Genomic DNA, 20267 nt, shown 5'->3' on the forward strand with positions numbered 1-20267 from the left:
TTTAGCAAGATCAGCAATACATGAAATTTTCTAAAAGAAAAAAAACGATTATATTTTACTTCTCCCTTTTCTTTATGATTAGTATTTACTCAAGACATAAATCTCACTGAAGCAACCCAATTTAGTTTCACACCTTGTGCTCCAACTGTGATACACAATTTGGGATTATCCAAAGAAGCCTAATGAAATTTCACTGAAATTCAATTGAATATGAGCACTCAGCAACATTGGGCTACTTGGATTTGATTTGATCAGAAAGAATTAGAGAAGGTATCTTTAAATAATTCTCATTATGGGATCCTCCGGCTACTTGTCTCAATGTTCTTAGACTCTACGTGAGAAGATGCCACCCACCTAGCCTCTGGATTTTTGATAATCTAATAACTTTAATACCTACATCAAAGGCTTTAAAATCTTACTATACTGGGTACATTCTGCTATTTTTCAATGATATTAAGAAACCTCAGGGTGAAAAGCATACAAGGCCAGACATTTATTACACAAAAGATCATCTACGTTAACCTGTGACAAATAGACAATGCATTATCTATCTTCTCTAGGGGTTCTCAAATGTCATTTCACTACAACCCCATTCTCACAACAAAAATCACTACATGACTTCAGAAGGTGGGACCAAAGCATAAGCTAACCCAAGTCCCACACCCCAGGTGCGAGGAGAGGGCAAAGCCCAAAATATGTGCGCTGCAGATTGGAAAGGGGGGGGGGGGGCTATAACCTGAGCTCCACCATTAAGGACTGAAGCTGTTGGGTTTCAGCTTTTGCTCCAGGTGGGTGGAGTTTAGGCTTTGGCATCAGGCCCCAGCAAGTCTAAACACCAGCCCTGGTGATTCCATGAAAATGGGGTGAGGACGCTCAACTCGATTACAGGACCGGTATTTTAAACTGATTCAGCTGTGATGAAATTGCCTTCATGATTACCACATAACAAGGTGTTCACCCTAAAGCTAAAGATTAAATGCAAGATGTGTTTTGCAGCAGCGGCAGAGAGGACTACACTACAGGCCTATGACTGTAAACCCCTAGCAGCCACAAGCCGGACAACCCTCACTGACCATCTAAGGCAGGAGTTAGAGACAGCAGTTGAACCGTGCAAAGTACAAGGTTTATACTAGAGTGTATACAGAGGGGAGTGCACCTTCCTGAGCATCTAGCTCGTTTTACAATTTAATTTTTTAGAAAACAAATATCTAAATTTACAGATCAGTTACCTAAGACAGTCTGTGGAGTTTTTACCCCAACACAAGCCAATTGTCCCTGCTTACTGCAACTGGAATCAACAGGTGCTTAGCACCCACTGCCAGCCAAGCTCCCCACATCCCTAAGCCCCAATCAACTTCGCCTGTGCACCACAGAAGAGCTGTGTGCAGGAGGCGCTGGGAAGGGGAAAGAGCAGGGCAATGTTGCCTACCCTCCACAATTTTCCTGGGCTTTTCTGGAATTACAGATTAATCTTTAATCTAATGTGTCATGCGATGAAACCTCCAGGAACACATCCAACCAAAACTCGCAACCCTAGCCAAGGCAAGCTTGGGAAAGGGGGCGAGAAAGGAGAGGCAAGGTAGGAGCTTGAGGAAAGGGTGAACTGGGGGTAGAGCTGGGGCTGAGCCAGAACTGAGCAGCCGCTGGAAGCCAGTGCCTGTGGATGAGCCCCACAATCTACTCCCTCAAGTCTGGGACAATACATAAGACAGTGCTCTTGTCCAACACAGGATTTTTGCTTCTCAAAGTTGAATGTCCAGCATTTACCTCTTTGAGCTCAATAACCATCCCACTGTGGAGTGTGGTAAGGCAGCAGAGGAATTCAGGCTACTGAAATAGCTTGCTGAGCGACATTTAGCTTAGATACCTTTTAAAAAAAAAAGTTTCTTTTAAAAAGTCAGTGAAGTGGTGAAATGGCTAATGTGCCCATCCTCTGAACAGGCGATGTCACCGGGGCACTGTTCCATTGCCTTCCAAGCTCTTTTTTCTTTATGTGCAAGTTTTGACTCTCAGGAAGACATACTAAGGGGATGTTAATTTTGGTTAGAAGGAGCTGCAGGGGGAGCAATGGGGAGGGATGGGGAGACAGAGAGAGAGAGAAAAAAAATTGCATGAGCAGGAGAGTTTGCTCTCTGCCTTGGGCTCTGATTAGGAACAATTCTTGACAAGAGCTTCTCTCTTAAAACTAGACAATAGTGCTGGTCTGAGATACCTGTAAGAAGGCAATGGCCTGCATGACAGTCTCATTTCATGAGTGCTGCATGTGTATTTAAAATAAAGCAGGTTACACTTTAAAAGGTGTCCTCAATCAATGATTTCTCTGCCGCTGAAAACCAGATTGCAAGGCCCTGGATTTTTGCTACCACTTAGAAAGAGGACAATGGACATTAGAACTATATATATATATGCCCCACTATAAGAATACTAAGCTTCTATCAACCACCAGTTTCAGCTGAAGAAGTGGGTTGTACCGATGAAAGCTCATGATACCATCTACATTTTTTGTTAGTCTCTTAGGCAGGGCTACTCAACATGTGACCTACGGTGCAGTTTGGGTTGATGCAGGGCTCAACACGCAGTCCACAGGTGGGATCCTTTGAACGTGGCCTCCCCTGGGAACACGCTCCACAACAGCAAGTCAATAGAATGGTCTTCTGTTGATATGCATTTTAGTACTTAAATTCCTGGACTGTCATTGCTCATTAAAAGTGCAAATCGTTGGAAATTGGGTAAATATTGCATTTTATTAATATCAGCAGAACTGACTTATATGAGGCCTGCATATTGTGTAGTCTTGCATTAATCTTTGTATTTGTGTGCATCAGTGTGAACAGCTATTTGCATACATATTTGCATATATATGCAACCATGCTTAAGTTGTGGCCCTCGGCATGTTCTGTGATGATCACTGTGGCCCCCGGGTCTTCCAAAGTTGAGTAGCCCTGCTCTAAGGTGCTGTAGGATTATTCACTGTTTTAGTTTTTATCAACCACCAATAAGCCACATGCCCTCTCCATAATCATCTACCTGATGCAAATAATGTTTGATAATTATTTATAAATAATAATGTTTAAAGCTCCATTCTAAACTAAATAGGAAGGTTGAGACAAAGTCAAATGGCAGTCTACATACAGCCCGGAACACGTTTTCCATATTTCTCCTTCAAAAGTAGTTAAGAATTTGATCTCAACATACGCAGTCAGCAATTTGACCTTTCACATTCACTATATTGTTTTACTGCATGACATGTATTTATCTACAGTATTTATATTGCCCTCATTACTGTAGTAACATACTGAGTCTTCACATTTAGTGATGTATTTATCCTCTCAAACTTCTGTGAGGCAGGGAAGTACTATTATTCCATTGTACAGATGGAGATACAAGGCACAATATATGGCAGAGGAAGATACTGAATCCAGATCTCCCAAGTGCCAGGCTAGCCCGACGAACCATTTGTGTGCAATCTAAATGCAGGTGCAAAATCCACAAAAGTTGGTTAAATCTTCCACACCTTAAATATTTAGTCATCTCTAAAGATTAATAGTTCATTTGAGGAGTGGGCAGGAACTCTGACTTTATTTTTACCTACTGCCCTTTATCAGGGCTCTTAAAGTGCTTTATCAACGTTATCGAATGAGCAACAGCGAGCAGATACCATTGCACCCATTTTACATAATAAGGATAAAGACTAGCTTAGAGCAGTTAAGAGATTTATTTGCTCAAAGGTCACAACGAGAGACAATGATAAAATTAGGAATTGGTTCCAGGAGTGCTAATTCAGACCCATCCAGTAAACAAGATCTCTTCTCAGATACCAAACTAGTCAGACAACTGTACAAAGCAATACGCAGAAGATAAACACAGGGAGTTTGTTCAGGACTCTGTATAGAAAAAGAGAAGAAATGATCAGACGAGATATACGATGTAGAGTGAAATTTAAGTGGAAAGAAAGTATACACTGACAAAAGAACATTGACAAGAGTGTTGGAAGAAATAGAGAAGCACAAAAGCCCTAACAATCCCAAGAGAAACCTCGTGATGTAAACGAAAACAGAACAGAACCTTTTGTAGGCACTCCAATCCAGTTTAAGTAGCGCGTCAATTTCTTGGAGATGTAAGTTTTCCCTCTGGCTGGGAGGCCCACCATGACAATCAGCGTAGGGCAATTGGTCATACAGACTGAAAGAGAGAAAAAGAAAATGATGTTTACAATTAACATGATGCCAAGCAAAAGCTCAACAGCAGGAAATTAAGGAGCATAAGCCTCTAGGAAGTGGCTGGTCAGGCAGGTCATGCACTTTGTGTTATTCCATTACAGCATTCCATTTGCACTACTTCCCAAGTGTTCCTGAGCAAGTGCAGTGCAACTGAACTGTGTTCTACTTTGTGCACAGCTTTAGCAGTGAGAGTCAGTGGGAAAAGTGAGACTCTGGACATTTATCATTGCTATTTGAATAACAAACAGGAAACTTACACATCTGACACCAAATAGCCAGAAGCTTATAAAAACAAGCACACCAAGAAAGGTATTGTGTATTCAACTTGCCAAATCATTCTCCTACTACCAAGCAACACACATTGCCACAGAGCCACAAGTTACAACACAACTGAGAGAAACATAAATGTAATTTTCATCAGGATAGCAAATGTGACTACGTGGAACAACATTGTTTGTACCAACTAGGTACTCCCTAGCAAATGTTTGGTTTTAGATTCCATACAAATTTTAGAAAAGGAAAAAAAAATTGGTTCCCCACAATAAAGAAAAATCAGGATTGTCTAGTCTTTTAAAGCAATAGCAAGCATAAATGAGTTAATACCTCTGAAGACTGAGAAAAACCAAGAAATGTTTTTATTTCCTATTTCTTGCACTATTTCACAATAAATGTGCTCATGCTTTGCCAATATTTTGACATCAGATCAGAATATTTAACAAGTGATCTTGTGAAATTTAAGACCATAAATTTAAGTTTACACACTGCCTAAAAATGTTTCACTTACATATATGAAACTGTTCCTCTCCTTCCATATACCTAAAACATATTAATAATTAATGAGGAGTAACGCACTTCTTGGTTCGAATCAGCTGGTGAGCGGAATAGCGCGTGGGTGAGATTATGCTAATGAAGCGTGGGATATTTAAATCCCCACTTCATTAGCAATTTCAGTCGGCTACATTTGAGTCCCTAGTTCGAACTAGGGAGCAAGTATAGACGTACCCTCAGGGAGCCTCATGGCTCAGCTGGGTTGGGGAGGCGGCCTCTCAGCTGGGCATGGACAGCAGCAGGGGGGCCAGAAATGACCTCTCCTACTTCAGCAAAATCCCTCATCTAGGGCCAGTCAGGTCCCGAGGGTGCCAGACCAGGGAGGTACAATCTGTATTTGGTATTTAAATGAACTTTTATGGTCAGCACTCAGCAGAAGTATTAATTAGGGTATCACCCAAAGCACACCGAATACAAGAAGTTTCCATTAACTTCAATGGGCTTTATATAAAGCCCTTAGTCTCTGAAATTAAAGTACTCTTTAATTCAGACAGGCCCATACCATCCTCTAACTAGAATACACAACCCCAGAGGGGAGAAAATAACCTCTCCCAAATAAGATGGTTCTACATATTATGTCCCATCCTGTCCTATATTTTGTCACATTTAACTACCTGTGCATCAGTGCTTTGTAAACTCACATTGTCTTCAAGACCAAAGAACAGAGAAGCAGTAACCGTAGCCTGATTCTCCTCCAACAATACACAGTAGCTGCATCTCTAAGTGCTTAGAAAAGCAAATGAAAATTAGGAGTGCCCTGCAGGTTAGAAGATAAGCCAGGTATGCAGCAAACTTTATAAAATTGTACATACACTGGTGCTGCTTCAGTTTGTGTATGTTAATCCAGCCCAGCACTTCTGACGACTTACTTTGTCTTTGAAGCCTTCCATTTTCATTACCAGGACATTAAGTAAGAGGGTTACACTATACTGCTCTTTGACCCACCTTGTGCCCTCTCCCTTACACATAACAGCTGCTCCAACCACAATTGTCTCCAGTCAGCACAAATAACCAGAAAACTTCACTTAGCCTCATCTGTGTCTCTGATTATCACCTACTCTCCTCCCACCTTTCCCTCCCTTTGTCACCAAAATTCTTGTGTGCACTGTTCATGCCTCCTGCTGAGGCGTATTTTCGCTCCTGTCTAGTCCTTTTGCCCTTCTTATTTCATCAAAAGGCTCCTGATCAAAGTGACTAACAACCTAGTAAGGGGAGGAAGCCCTGCTCTGCCCTGTTCTAGAGCCATATGCATCCTTTACAGATGCTTGTGGTCATTCTCCTTCATGCCTCCGCTTCTCTCATCACTTTACTGATCACCCTCCCTGCTCCCAAATCTGTGGAAGCCTTTCGGTGTATTCATCTGCCTGTTCTCTTTCATATCACGTTCAATTATCACCTCTGTGTGGGGGATTCCTAATTCATTTCTGCTTTCCAACTGGTTTTACATTTCCAACTCTTTGCCAGATATCTCCTGGACACCCAACACCCATCCTTGCTTTCAATCCTCTCCTCTCTGCCAGCCTTGGCTAATCCAGGATCCTTCTGGAACCAGCCTTGTAATCTTGCTCAGATTTTTAACTCCCACATTCCCATCGCCGCTCTTCCCAAATCCCGTTGCTTCTCCCAGTAAGACATCGCGGTAGGGATATTAGATAGTGCATAACCGAAGAGTCATGTAACCGCATGAAATCTTAGCACTTACATGACTATTCGATAGTCCCCGGAGGCGGGGCTGGCATCCAGTGTGTTCCTGGCTCCAATCCTGGGGAGCCCCCTGCCACCCCATACAGAAGCAACAGTGCAGGATGGCAGACAGGAACTGGTCTGAAAAAGGAGCCCGTTTAAAGGAAGCCTGAGATCCCTGTGGACAGAGGATGCGCCAGCATCCCATGAAGCAGCCTCTGTCCGCAGCGACCCTGGGCCCACCACGGACAGAGGCTGCTTTGTGGCAGCCTCCCCGATCCCCCCCACACACACTTCACACTGGGGCCAGTGCTCAAAGCAGCAAGGGGGAAGCAGGCGGCCCCACAAAGTCAGCTCCCCAAGCGTATTGGTTGTCACTTGCCCCATTCCAGCTGCTGCCTCTGACAGCTCCCTCCCCAGAGCTGAAGAGGAGCTCTGTGTAGCTCTAGTCTAAAGCTTGTCTCTCTCACCAACAGAAGTTGGTCCAATAAAGGAAATTAACTCACCAACCTTTCCTCATCTACAGCTTGATCATCTAACATTTTTATTACTTTAACCTTCCCTTCTCTGAACTATCTGCCTCTCACTAATTTGTTTTCCCTCCTCTCACTTATCCAAGATACTGCGGTAGTCATCCTCAGCTGCTCTGCTCATCATCATCCCTTTCTCCCATTTAAGCTCCTCTATGGTGTTATATAGATCACTGTACATCAAGGCCCCACACACTTCTGAAGTAAGTTCTCCAGGATAGCTATATGGACCTCACATAAAAAAAGTTACTCAACTTGTCCAAATTCTATTTTTAACAACCATCACCAATGCAGACAGTTCCAGGAAAATAAATTTTTAACTGCAGGAAACATGGCCTTTATTTTTCATCTCGGCTTTACAACCTAAAGCATTCAGCCTTCCAGCTCTCCCAAAGCAAGTGTTTAGCTTTAATATATTTCACTGTTCTCAATTAAATCTTATGCTTGGATTTGATTCCTAGATACACAGAATTTAAAGCAATCTGACAGGTGAACCTAAAAGTAGCTTTGATCAAGGCTCCCGCTACATTTAAACCAGCTCCTACTACATTTAAACTGCAAAGTCGCAGCAGGGGTAGCTCCTGGATCAGCGCGACTGGGACAGAGCACATTCCCTTATCGACTAATCATGTAGTCAATACAAATTGTATTGACGACACAATTAGTCAATTACCCACCTCTTAACATCCCTGTTAAGATGTTAAAGGTCTAAGCTAGTTACCATTATTTAAAACCATCAGAAGCCACTTATTTTTGTTGAGAAGATTCAAGCAGATCATCAGTTCACAGGTATCTAATATACATTTCCATTGCATACATTAAATTTTAGTTTCATCGGGCCTTTTTTAAGAAGCACTTAAACTGTGTAAAAGCTGTCTCTATAACAAATTATCACCTGATGAAAACAGAGTCCTCCAAAGCGCTTTTTTACTGCAGCAATTCATATTTAGGTACTTTTGCATTTTTTCCATATTCAATTGCTATTACAAATTTTTTTTAAAATTGAGAGTTTTATTTCATACACAAAAATTAGTTTAATAATTTGAGAAATCAATGTTTAGGAGCATTTTTAATGGATGGACAAATGTAATACTTTAGATCATGGAAACATGATCGCAAATATTTGCCATACAAGTCCATAATAACTGCAGTCTATCCACACATGAATTCAGTGCAGGAAGTCCCCAAGCTATAAATGGGCTGTGTTCCAAAAGTTGGTGTTAAATCAGTTGTTTGGAACTCGGAACACATTTTCCCACAGAAACACTGTTATAAATGGTAGTTAGGTTCCCAGGCTAGCCCACGAAAGCCTATTTAATCCATAATGTAGCTGTAATATTGTATAATGGCAATAAAAATCGTAGAAATTGTATTTTATTTAACTTTGAATTCTGGTGTGTGAGGAATGACAGGTTTAATTCAAGAAGGATGAGGAGGTAGGTCGAGATTCTGAAGGGGACTTCTGGGCATCCCCTGGATACTGCCAACCCCTACTCCGCAAGCTCTGCACTCGCTCCAGGGCCAGTCCCACCTACCCTGTGGACTGCACCCAACCCACTCTCACCAGGAGGCAGTGTATGAAGCAAGCACGGGTCACAGGACTCCGGAGGAGCAGGGGGCAGCCATGCAGCTTTTGGCTGGAAAATGCAACAGTTTCCCCTTCAAAGCGCCATTGCTCTTCAGCGGCTTGCTGCACAACTGACCCCTGCTCCTCCAGCATCCTCCTGCCAGCACTGGTGCTGCTGACCAGCACCCATGCCTCTTGCCTCCTCCCGAGGCTGCAAGTGAGCTCCTGTTTGTATGTGCGGGTGTACGCAAATGAGATGTTTGTAACTTGGGGAGTACCTGTACTGCTGAAACCCACTGGCCCAAGAAGGTTGCTATGACTTAAGCTTGGCGGGTTTAATCAAACTTAGACAAAGTTTCTGTGATAAAAACTTTTACAAAACTGACTACAATAACGTTAAAAAGCCAGAAATCAGAAGTCCTAATGCCTGATAATTCAGTGACTGGACCTCAAAAAAAGATGTATTAAACCATGTAACTTAAATTTTTAAAAGTGAAATGTTTAATTATTTGTTTTAGAATAATCTAATTATGCACCTAAATCATGCAGAATTGTTAAACTCCTTAGGCCAAACTTAGGCCTAGCAAGGTGCAACTCCATTAACTTCATAGAATCAGATCTGCTTATCTCAGCTCTGAGTTCAGACCACTGTTTTAAGACATAGAATCAGGCTTGGAAGAGAGCTCAGGAGGTCATTGAGTCCAGCCCCCTGCCCAAATGAGGACCAACTCAGATCTGGACTTTTTTTTAAGCCAGGATTTAAAAACCTCTAGGGATGGAGATTCTACCACCTCCCTAGATAACCCATTCCAGTGCTTCACCACCTTTCCATCTAAATAGTTTTTCCTAATCTCCAATCTAGACCTTCCCCACTGCAACGTGAGACCAGTGCTCCTCCTCCTGCCATCTGTCACTACTGAGAACAGCTTCTCTCCATCCTCTTGGAACCCCCCTTTAAGTAGTCAAAGGCTGCTATCAAATCCCCCCTCACTGGTCTCTTCTGCAATCTAAATAAGCCCAAATCCCCCAGCCTCTCCTTATACTTCATGTGTTCCAGTCCCCATCTTACAGTTAAGGATGTTAAATAGCAGTTAGGAAGCTAATCGAGTAGTCAATGGAATTAGTCGAGATGGGGATTCGCTGTGGCTCTGCTTTTTAAATGTAGCAAGAGCCTAGCTCTTACTACATTTAAAAAGCAGAGCCACGGCATCTGTGACCCGGTGCAAGCCGGAACTGTTTTCCTCGCTGCATCTCTGCCTCCCCTTCCTCCGGTGGAGATGGTTCTTGGGGAAACCCGCCAGCACTGGCTCCTGCTGCCTCTTACATCCCTTCTTGCAGTTAAGACATACAACTGAATAAAAAGCCTATCTGGTGAAAAATTATGCACCACTGCTTTTATTTAACAGACCTGTGTTTGATGCAGATATATGCTCCATGCAGCCTTAACTACAGCTTTGTAAAGAGCTAGAAATGTGCTGAGCTGAGCTAGAAACGATTTATGATATGGCACTACACTGAGTCAGTTAAACAGAAAGGAACTACAGTAAACTTCCGATAATCCGGCACCTTTGGGACCCAGGGGGTGCCGGATTATCAGATATGCTGGACTATCGGAAGGGGGAGCTATGAGGGGTCTGGGTGGGAGGGGGGTGCCACCCCAGACCCCTCATAGCCCCCCCCTTCCGATAGTCCGGCTCTGCCCCAAGCGTCCCTGATTCAGCCGCTGCTGAAACTGACCAGCAGCGGCTGAATCGGAGACGCCTGTGGAGTGCTGCCGGGTTGGTCGGGGTAACGCCGACCCTTGGCGCGGCGAGACCAACCAGGCAGCACCCCAACTGCTCTTGGGGACGCCTGGGGCAGAGCAGCTGGGGTGCTGCTGGGTTGGTCCCGCAGCACCACTCCTCGGTGCTACTGGATCACCCCAACACCACCCCAGCTTCTCTGCCCCAGGCATCTCCAAGTCAGCCGCTGCTGAAATTGACCAAGAGCTGACTCCAGGAAGCCTGAGGCAGAGCAGCTCTGCCCCTGGCTTCCTGGAGTCAGCTCTTGGTCAATTTCAGCAGCGGCTGACTTGGGGATGCCTGGGGCAGAGCAGCTGGGGTGCTGCCGGGTTGATCCAGTAGCGCCGAGGAGCGACGGGGAGGGACCAACACAGCAGCACCCCAGCTGCTCTGTCCCAAGCGTCCCCAAGTCAGCCGCTGCTAAAATTGACCAAGAGCTGACTCCGGGAAGCCAGGGGCAGAGCTGCCAGCATGAGCCTCCCATGGAGCAGGGAAGCCCCTGTCATGCGCCCCCTCTGGGTCCAACTCCCTCCTCCCGCAGAGAAGTCCCAGCGTGCGCCTCTGGGACTCCCCGGGTAAGTTCCCGGCTTGCCACAGACCTGGGGCAAGGAAGCAGACAGCACATTTCCAGAACCCCCAGAAGAGAAGCGCAGCAGCAGGACTTCCGTCTACCCCACGGGAAGCTGCCACTACCTCCATTGTCACTGAAGGTAGGTGGTGGGGCTTCTTGGGGGTGGGAGGAAATGGGGGGCCAGGAATGCCTCGCAATCGACTGGTCGAGGCCTTGTGAGCGACCAGTCGATCACTATTGACAGGTTGGTGACCATGCATATAAAAGTATAAGAGAACAACTAATGTCAATCCCCCACTGTTTCCGGGCTCCATGCTACGGGCTCCCCTGGCCCTTTGAATCACACTAAGGCAGCAGTTACAAAGGGGCAGCAGCAGCAGCACAGCTGATCAGCTGTGAGGAGACTGCCCCTTTGAAACTGCCACCTCCCCGCAATTCAGAGGGAGGCAGGGGAGCCCGGGGTCAGTTAGGGAGTCCCCCACTGACCCCAGGGTCCACGCAGCACTTCCCTGGAATCTGGGGTCAGCTGTGCAGCTGCCGCCTTGGGGTTTCAAAGTGGCATGCCACACTTTGCTGTCTCTATTTCATAGAGGTAGCGGGGGGGGGGGGGGGGAATTGACTAGTTGACATTACTATCTGATAAGCAAATGCTTATCGGATAGTCGACTAGTTTTTAACATCCTTATCTGGAATGCAATTTGGTTTCATATACACAAGATCAATAGTTGACAAGGACTAACATTCTAATCAAATCCCACAACACACTAGTGCATCTTGTATAAAGGGGACCTTAGTGCAAGCTGGAGAATTCTAAAGCCAACCCATGCTCTTAAAATGTAAAAGGCTCAAGACATTACTGGACATTATTCAGACACAATGATCAATTCTATAAGCAAAAGTGTAGCAAAAAGTGCAAAGTACAAGAGAGCCTGCAGATTTCTACCTCAAGCCTCACAACTACATCTCATGGAAATAGCCATACCACAAAACAGAGACCCCTTCCAGATGCATCACCTTATGCTTCCTAAAAGAAGAAAAACGACAGGAATCATGCAGAGATTTTTCTCCATTTCTCAACATGCCCAGCGCAGCTTACAATCAGAGATCGGACATGCCCTGCTGTCCCTCACCTTGAAAATGATATCCCGCTCAGCAAGTGCCATGTCTCTCAACCCATGCTCCCTACCTCCTGCTGTCCCCCCTTCCCACGCTACCCCGAATAGTCACTCCAACAACTCGTGCCTGCCTCCCCCACCTCATCTTCACCCGCAGCCTTGTTCGGACCCCCAGTTCCGCCGCCTCCCTTCCAGCATCCTCCCCCCCAGACCCCCATCCCATCCCACCCCCCGCGGCTCCAGGCACCGTTGTCCCCAGCGCCCCCACTGGCCCCCTAAGCAGGGCCCCGCCCCGCGCCAGGCCCTTTGTGCGCCGCTCACCGCCGCGCTGCGCGCTGTGCCGGGCCGGCAGCCCGTTGCTGTAGGGCTCCCAGGTCTTCTGCAGCGGGTTCTGCGTGAGCTCGCGGGCCGGCGACGCCGCCATGCTCGCACGGGGCCCGCTGCGCCGGGCAGTGGCGGGCAGAGCCGGGCGCGCTGCAGCGGCGGCTCCGCCTCCTCGGGCCGGCGAGACCCGGAACCAGCCGCCGGGCAGGGGGCGAGGAGCGGACGCGCCCCCAGCGCCGGCCCGGGGCAGCGCAGCGGCGACGAGCGGGCCCCGAGCCAGCCCGCGCTGCACGCGCCTCTGGGGGCTTTGTTGCGGCGCGTGGGCGGGTTGCAAGCGAGCAGGGGGCGCTACGGCCCGAATCCGCCCCCGGAGCCTCGCAGTGCACAGCGACCCCCGCCGGGCGCGTGTTCGGCTCAGTTCAATGCCTAAGCCCGAGAGCTCCGCCTGCAGCCCTGGGCGCCCTCCCGCCAGCTCCTCGCTGGTACTGTGAACCAACAGCTTTTGAAAAATGGACTCAGACTCACAGGCTGTGTCTACACTGGCATGAATTTCCGGAAATGCTTAAAACAGAATAGTTTTAGTTATAAGTATTTCCGGAAAAAGAGCGTCTACATTAGCAGGCTGCTTTTCTGGAAAAAGCCCTTTTTCCGGAAAAGCATCTGTGGCTAATGTAGACGCGCTTTTCCGGAAAAGAGCCCCAATCGTCATTTTCGCGATCGGGGCTTTTTTCCGGAAAAGACTACTGGGCTGTCTATACTGGCCCTTTTCCAGAACAGTGTTCCGGAATAAGGACTTATGCCCGAGCGGGAGCAGCGTAGCTTTTCCGGAATAGCGGCTGATTTTTGTACAGTAGAGCGTTGTTGCTTTTCCGGAAATTCAAGGGCCAGTGTAGACAGCTTGCAGCTTATTCCGGAAAAGCAGCTGATTTTCCAGAATAAGTGGCCCAGTGTAGACACAGCCATAGACTTTAAGGTCAGAAGGGACCATTATGATCATCTAGTCTGACCCCCTGCACAGTGCAGGCCACAGAATCTCACCCACTCCCTCCTAGAATAATCTTCTCAGATATTGAAGCCTTCAAATACTTTGAAGACCCCAAGATGCAGAGAATCCTCCAGCTGTGATCTGTACCCCATGCTACAGAGGAAGGCGAAAAACCTCCAGGGCCTCTGCTAATCTACCCTGCAGGAAAATTCCTTCCTGACCCCAAATATGGACATTCTGTGCACAGCGCTCAAGGGCTGTGTCTACACTGGCGGGTTCTTGCGCAAGAACATGTCCACACTGCCACTTGCTTTTGCGCAAGAGCATTCATGGCAGCGTGGACGCTCTCTTGCCAAAGAAAGCTCTGATGGCCATTTTAGCCAGAGGGCTTTCTTGTGCAAGAAACCCCAGCCGCACATCCACACTGCCCTCTTACTCAAGAGGGCTTACACTTGTTAGAAAAGAGCGTAGCTCTTGTGCAAGAAGCCCTCTCTTTCAACACCATACTGTAAAACGTTTTGCGCAAGAGCAGACGGGCTGTGTGGACGCTCTGCGGAAGAACGGCTGTTCTTGCACAAGAACCCACCAGTGTAGACACAGACAAGGTGTCTGCAGCAGGGGTGGGCAATCTGCGGCCCCAGCGCACCATTGGGGTTCTACGTGCAGAACGCAAGGTATTTTGTTTACTGTTGCTCACAAGCAGCATTGCCAGCTTCTGCTAGTTTTCATCCAGGTAAGTTTTTTCCTATCGGTATTACTAATGTAACATGCACTTAAAGCAAGGGCACGTGAAATGAGATGCATACTGACTGCACACTACATGGACAGCGAGAACCAAGCCCTGTGCACATGGGCATGGATGATTACCCAGCTTGAGAAGGCAGCCCAAGCCCTGCCCCTTCCACCCAAAACCACACCCCTATCCCTGAGACCTTGGCCTTTCAACAACCCTTCCCTGTCCCCCAGTCAAGCCCACCCAACCCCAGTGCAGCCCCAACCCCTCCTGGGGAACTGGGCAGTGTAGGCAGTTTTGCCTAGTTACCTGCTGCCCATGCCTGTGCAATAAATCAAAGTGCTGCTATGGTTCAAATCGTCACACCATGTGAATTTTAGGGTATTCAAGCACAGGTAGCAAAAACTACTCTATCCCGGGAAACTGTCTTAGTTATGGGAATCTTGGGAGCCACTGAGATGAAGCCATTAACAACCACACAAAATATTATATGCAAACATGGAAGTTTAATTTGCAAAAAATGAAACTTACAAGTAGGTACAATCAGACTTTGTTAGACTGCATGTCAAGCTCTGTACCTTAGAATATTATTTACATAATACTGCACATCTGCAGTATAATAAAATAGAAATGAAGTTATTTCTTATCAATATTTTTCAACTGTGTGAATGCCATCTTCTGCACTAAAGGCTAAAACCATTCCAAGGAGTTACCTTGTTTTCAATGTCCCTTTTAAAAAGTATATGAAATGTGCATTTTTAGGAAAAAATTAAGATTTCAGAAAAATTCTACAAAATAAGATATTCAAAATTCTCTAACTTATAACCTACTTGCAATAAAAATTTGTTCAATCATTTTAACCTTTTTCCATTTCCAATAAGTGTTCAAATATTATGAGACTAATGCAAAAATTGTGAGGATTGAAAAATAAAAATGGTGGGCCCTTTTTATTTGCCTTAAAGGTTTTGAGCCTTTAGAGGTTGTTTTCCTAACCACAAGGGCTGGAAACATTTTTAAGTGAAAAATGAGACTCTATGAAGGAAGATTGAAAGAACTGGGTCTGTTTAGTCTGGAAAAGAGAAAACTGAGCGGGGACATGATAACTTTCAAGTACCTAAGGTTGTTAAAAGGAGGGAGAAAAAAATATTCTCCTGAGCCTCCAAGGATAGGAAAAGACTCAATGGGCTTACATTGCAGCAGCAAGGGAGGTTTACGTTGAACATCAAAAAAAACTGCCTTTCAGAGTGGTTAAGAACTGGAATAAATTGCTTAGGGAGGCTGTGAAATCTCCATCATTGGAGATTTTTAAGAGCAGGTTAAATGAACACCTGTTAGGGACGGTGCTTCTTCCTACGGTGAGTGCAGGGGACTGGACTTTATGACCTCTCAAGGTTCCTTCCAGTTCTAGGATTCCGACATAACCACAAAACTAGGGCTTTAGGAAAAACACTATAAATCACAAGACCCGTGATAAAACTGCAAGAGTTGACAACACTGCATGTCTTTTCTCTCTCCTTAGCACTAGTGTTTGCTTACTTTCTCTCTCCTCTTCCATCTCATTTCCCATTCCTCTGCTTCCCTGCAGGTCCATCACATTCAGTATCTTTCCCTCTCCACAATATTCTTTAATACTTGTCTTTGATCTTCTCTATCCCAGGAGACTTGATAGCAATGGGAGAATGTGTTAAAAATATGTCACAAGTGTCAAGCAATTGAAATCTAAGCAAGTGAAAAAGGAAGGAAATTTTCAACTGCCCAAAACTATTAATTTATTTGTTAATATCTGTTTGATTCCAATAGAGATGTAGCCATATTAGTCTAGTCTAGCTGAAACAAAAAACAGGACTATGTAGCACTAGTCTTTAAAGCGTTTAATTCCAGTGAGTAATCAACATTTTGGAAAAATATACATTTTTGTGAAAGATTCAGCACCATCCTAACTCCTTGAACCATGGAGCAAAATTTCACAACACACATCCTCCAAAACTGACAAATAGTGCTACAGCAAAGCCAAGCATGTCCAGATTGGACATTCCTGATATCTCCAAAGACTAATATACACAGAAATAATATTTTTTACTTAAAAATAAAAACCACAAAATGCTTTTCAGGCCTTTTTGACAATTACAATTATGAAATACCAAAAAGTCACATTTCTCCACCAGTCCTTTGCAGTTACTCTTCCATACTCAGTTTTCAAAGATGAACACCTTGCCCTCAGCAGATTTGTAAACACAGATGCATCCAGAGAGGCAGTGTCTTGTTTTAGTACCAAAAGACCAGATTTACAAAGGTATTTAGATGATTAAAGATGCATGTAAATGAGGTCCTTCTTAAAGATTATGATAGGTGCACTGTGTGGTTTTCAAAAAGTGCCAAAATACCTTTGAAAATGTGTCCCAAAAGCTAAATTTCATTGTTTTTTATGATTATGCTAAGCCAATAGTGCTAAGAAAGCACTAAGGAACCTTGATTACAGCTGATAAGCAATAAGATATAAAGATTTTATCTTGACTCCCAGATCCCAAATTGAGATTACAAAACTGGCAGATTAAAAAAAAAAAAAAAAAAAAAAAAAACTTTTTGAAAATTTAACACGGAATATTTTTGACAGTGAAAACGAACCTCTTTACTCTGAAATGAGACTTCAAAACTAGAAACATAAGGACACTATATTACAAGCCATAACATGGTTCACTTAACATGGTCTGATTCCAAGTGAACAAGCAAAAACAATCACATTAACATTACTGGAGCACAACTATGTTCTAATCAGGCTCCCTAACATAAAAGATTACAAAGCAGACAGGACCTAAGACAGCTTCTAGAGACATTCTTGAAGGTTCAGGCAAATTCCAGAGTAAAGCAAAAGCACATGACTCCAGTGAAGGTGTCTACACTGCAGCTGTGAGGTGTAATTCGCAGCCGAGCTGGTGTACATACACTAGCTCTCACGGAGCTAGCACACATGGAGGTGCAATACAAGTGTGTACCTGGTGGGGGGTCTCAGATGGGATTATAGAAGGTTTCTGCAGAGAGTACTACAAATTGACCGGAGCCCCTTCCATCATGCAAGGACAAATCTCAGAACCTGTCCCCAAGAACCACCATTTTTTCTGTTCATCCACATGTAGGGATACTTAGTTATCTCTCATGCTGCATACACGAACTCTCACGTTTCTGCTCACATACCGAGAAGGGGAAAGACACCCAACCAAGATAACAAAAATGCATCTGTAGCAGATTCTCTCAAGAACTTAGAAAAACAAAACTTTAGGTAGGAAGTCTTGGAAGCAGACAACCTACAGGACACCAGGCATCACTGAAAGCAAGAAAGAGCTTTGTCAAAAATCTCATTAAATCGTCATCACCAGGCTCACCAGGGTTCTTTCTATGTGTAGCCCGTATGACATTTTGTTTACTGTTGCCCGCCCCCCCAGGTTTGCCAGATTCTGCTGGCTTCCCACCACGTAAGTAATATCAGTAGGAAAAAAACAAGTGACACACAGGTAAAAAAACAAAGGCATGTGAAGTGAGGTGTGTGCTGATTGCACACAACATTGATAGAGAGCCATGTGCTCCCTCTGCATCCAAAGCGCTGCTAGGGTTCAATTAGCACCCCCCACAAATTCTAGGTATACAAGCTGAGTTAGCAAAATTAACCTATCCTAGAAAAAAATTGAAAAACAACCAGTAGTCTAGTAGCACTATAAAGACTAACAAAACATGTAGATGGTATCATGAGCTTTCGTGGACTGTCGTCTGAAGAAGTGGATTGTGCCCACAAAAGCTCATACCACCATCTACGTGTTTTGTTAGTCTTTAAGGTGCTACTAGACCATTTGTAGTTTAAGTTTTTCCTGTTACAGACTAACTCAGCTACCCCTCTGAAGGGCTGATTAGTTTGGAGAGAATCCTTAAAGTACCTTACCTAGGCTTGTGCATGCCTCTCTCCTATCTATAGTCTCATAAAGAAAGGGTTCGAACAGCTGAGCATTGGAGGCAAAAGCATCCCCTGCACCAGCTTTTGAAGATCACAGCAACTGAAGCATTACATTTTGATGTTGCTGCCACCTGACCATGCCCAATCCTATTCTAAGAAGCGCTACCAATGTTTCCCCTCAATAGAACAAGAGAAAGCTTTCTCTACAGCCTGCAAGTTGAGAAGAGGAAACATGGAAAGAAAGAAATGCCAACATAAAACTCATTTTTCTTTTTGTATCATTTTTGAAGATCAAGATTTGTCTTAAAGTGCCATTATCTCCCAAATTTTAAAGAACATGTTTTTTTAAGTTAGTCATGCTTTCAAGATGGGAAACATTCCAAGAAGTAGTGCATTACAAATATGTGCCACTTGTAGAACTATACTTTCTCAAAACAAGGCACAAACTCATACTATTCTACCACTACAAGAGCTCTGGGACGCTAGTATATTATACAAGCTGAACAACACAATCTCACTAGAGGTCAGTATTAATTTTATGAAATAGGTTTAAGTGTTGAACATTATTTCCAGGGCTGCTGACAGAATTACTGGGCAAAGTCTATTTGGTTTTCTGAAAGCTTGACTGTTCCCTACTGGAGCTTGAGAGCTCTGGTATAAGGCCTTAACTAAGCAGCTCATGTTTTAATATGCACATCTTTAAATGGTTGCTGGATTGGGATCTTGAAATCCACTTTCTGTTCTACAGCCAAGTTTAAAAGTTACGAATATAAAATCATAGTTATATGATCACACAGTAATACCTAACAGTTTAATTGATAAAACTACTGGAATTAAGGGTGAGGGTTTTTTAATATCACACACACACTATGGTAAGCAAGTGTCTTAAGAATCACAAGGAGAATAAAAGCCAAGACGCAATCTGTGTGTGAAGGTGACACATTACTAAGTTTGTTACATCTACACTCACTCTCCCTCCCCCCGCCCCCCACCAAAGATCTTTCATTTTTATTCTTGGAAGGGGTAAGATATCCAAATATAAGAAATGATTTGTTTTAACCGATCACCTTCCATTGCAGGGTGAACAATTAAGTTCTGAAAAATGGGAAAAATTATAAAAAGATGCTTTGGGACAAACACTGCCCAGCAGGTGGCACTTCTGCTTTCATTTTGCAAAGGTGCATAAGGAAAAGAACCCAGCACACCAAACTATATTACGTTAGCCCTCAATATTTAATTTTAAAAAAAAAATCACACTGTTATGTAAGCATTTCAGTCTTCCAATGGTTTACAGACAAGGCTGGAGTATTTCTTTAAATATGAAATATGGCTGTATCATGCCAAATGTTAATAAAGGTTACAGACCAGAGATGTAAAAAAAATGGTTAAAATGTAATTGTGTAACCGGTAAAAATCCTAGTGGTTACACACAGTGGGCTCTGCATTATAAAGCATATACATGAAGCTTTTATACTGCAGGGCCCACAGAGCAGCTGGCTCCTCAGGAACCAGGCCAGCAGCTGGGAACCAGTGCGCACTGGAAGCCAGCTTATAAGGGGAGCTGGCTATGCTGTGGGATCTGCAGTATAAGCTTCGTGGGACTGCCAGGGCTGCTGCTAGGAATGTGAATGGTTAACCAGTTAACTGGTAAGCCTCACCCTTAACAGGTGAGGCTTATTAGTTCTGGTTAACTGGTAGGGGCTGGAGCAGCTCCAGCCCCACAGGGCCCTCCAAAGGCAGGGTCAGCTCCATCCAGAGCTTGTTCCTGGTGGGGGAATGCTACTCCAGTCTGGCCACGGCAGGAGAGAAGGGGGTGGTGCTCCAGCCTAGCTGGGCTGAAGTACCCTACCCTCTGCCCTCCCACCCACCTGCCCCTTTAATTGGTTAACCAGTTAAAGGTAATGTTTAGCTGGTTAACCAATTAAACAGGATTTCACATCCCTAGCTGTCAGACTTGTGGGGCTGCTGGTAGCCCAATTAAGAGTTT

The 20267-nt window shown here is 44.6% G+C and overlaps 1 protein-coding gene across 5 annotated transcripts in view; it reads right to left on the reverse strand.

Moving 5' to 3' along the window:
- PFKFB4 (6-phosphofructo-2-kinase/fructose-2,6-biphosphatase 4) overlaps positions 1-20267 on the reverse strand; it is a 102135-nt gene that overhangs the window by 46164 nt on the left and 35704 nt on the right. For 2 of the 5 annotated variants that reach the window (XM_075939361.2, XM_075939360.2), the window contains exons 1-2: positions 12617-12824; positions 4066-4182 (exon numbers count right to left, since the gene is read on the reverse strand). In XM_075939361.2, the coding sequence (XP_075795476.1) occupies positions 4066-4182; positions 12617-12719 (220 nt within the window). In that variant the 5' untranslated portion in view covers positions 12720-12824. Of the gene's footprint in view, positions 1-4065; positions 4183-12310; positions 12324-12616; positions 12825-20267 lie in introns of those variants that run through there. The other 3 variants (XM_075939359.2, XM_089781079.1, XM_089781078.1) reach the window with 3 other exon arrangements.

This window comes from Pelodiscus sinensis, chromosome 11, assembly GCF_052426305.1.
Source record: "Pelodiscus sinensis isolate ZL-2025 chromosome 11, ASM5242630v1, whole genome shotgun sequence".
Classification (NCBI taxonomy): Eukaryota; Metazoa; Chordata; order Testudines; family Trionychidae; genus Pelodiscus; species Pelodiscus sinensis.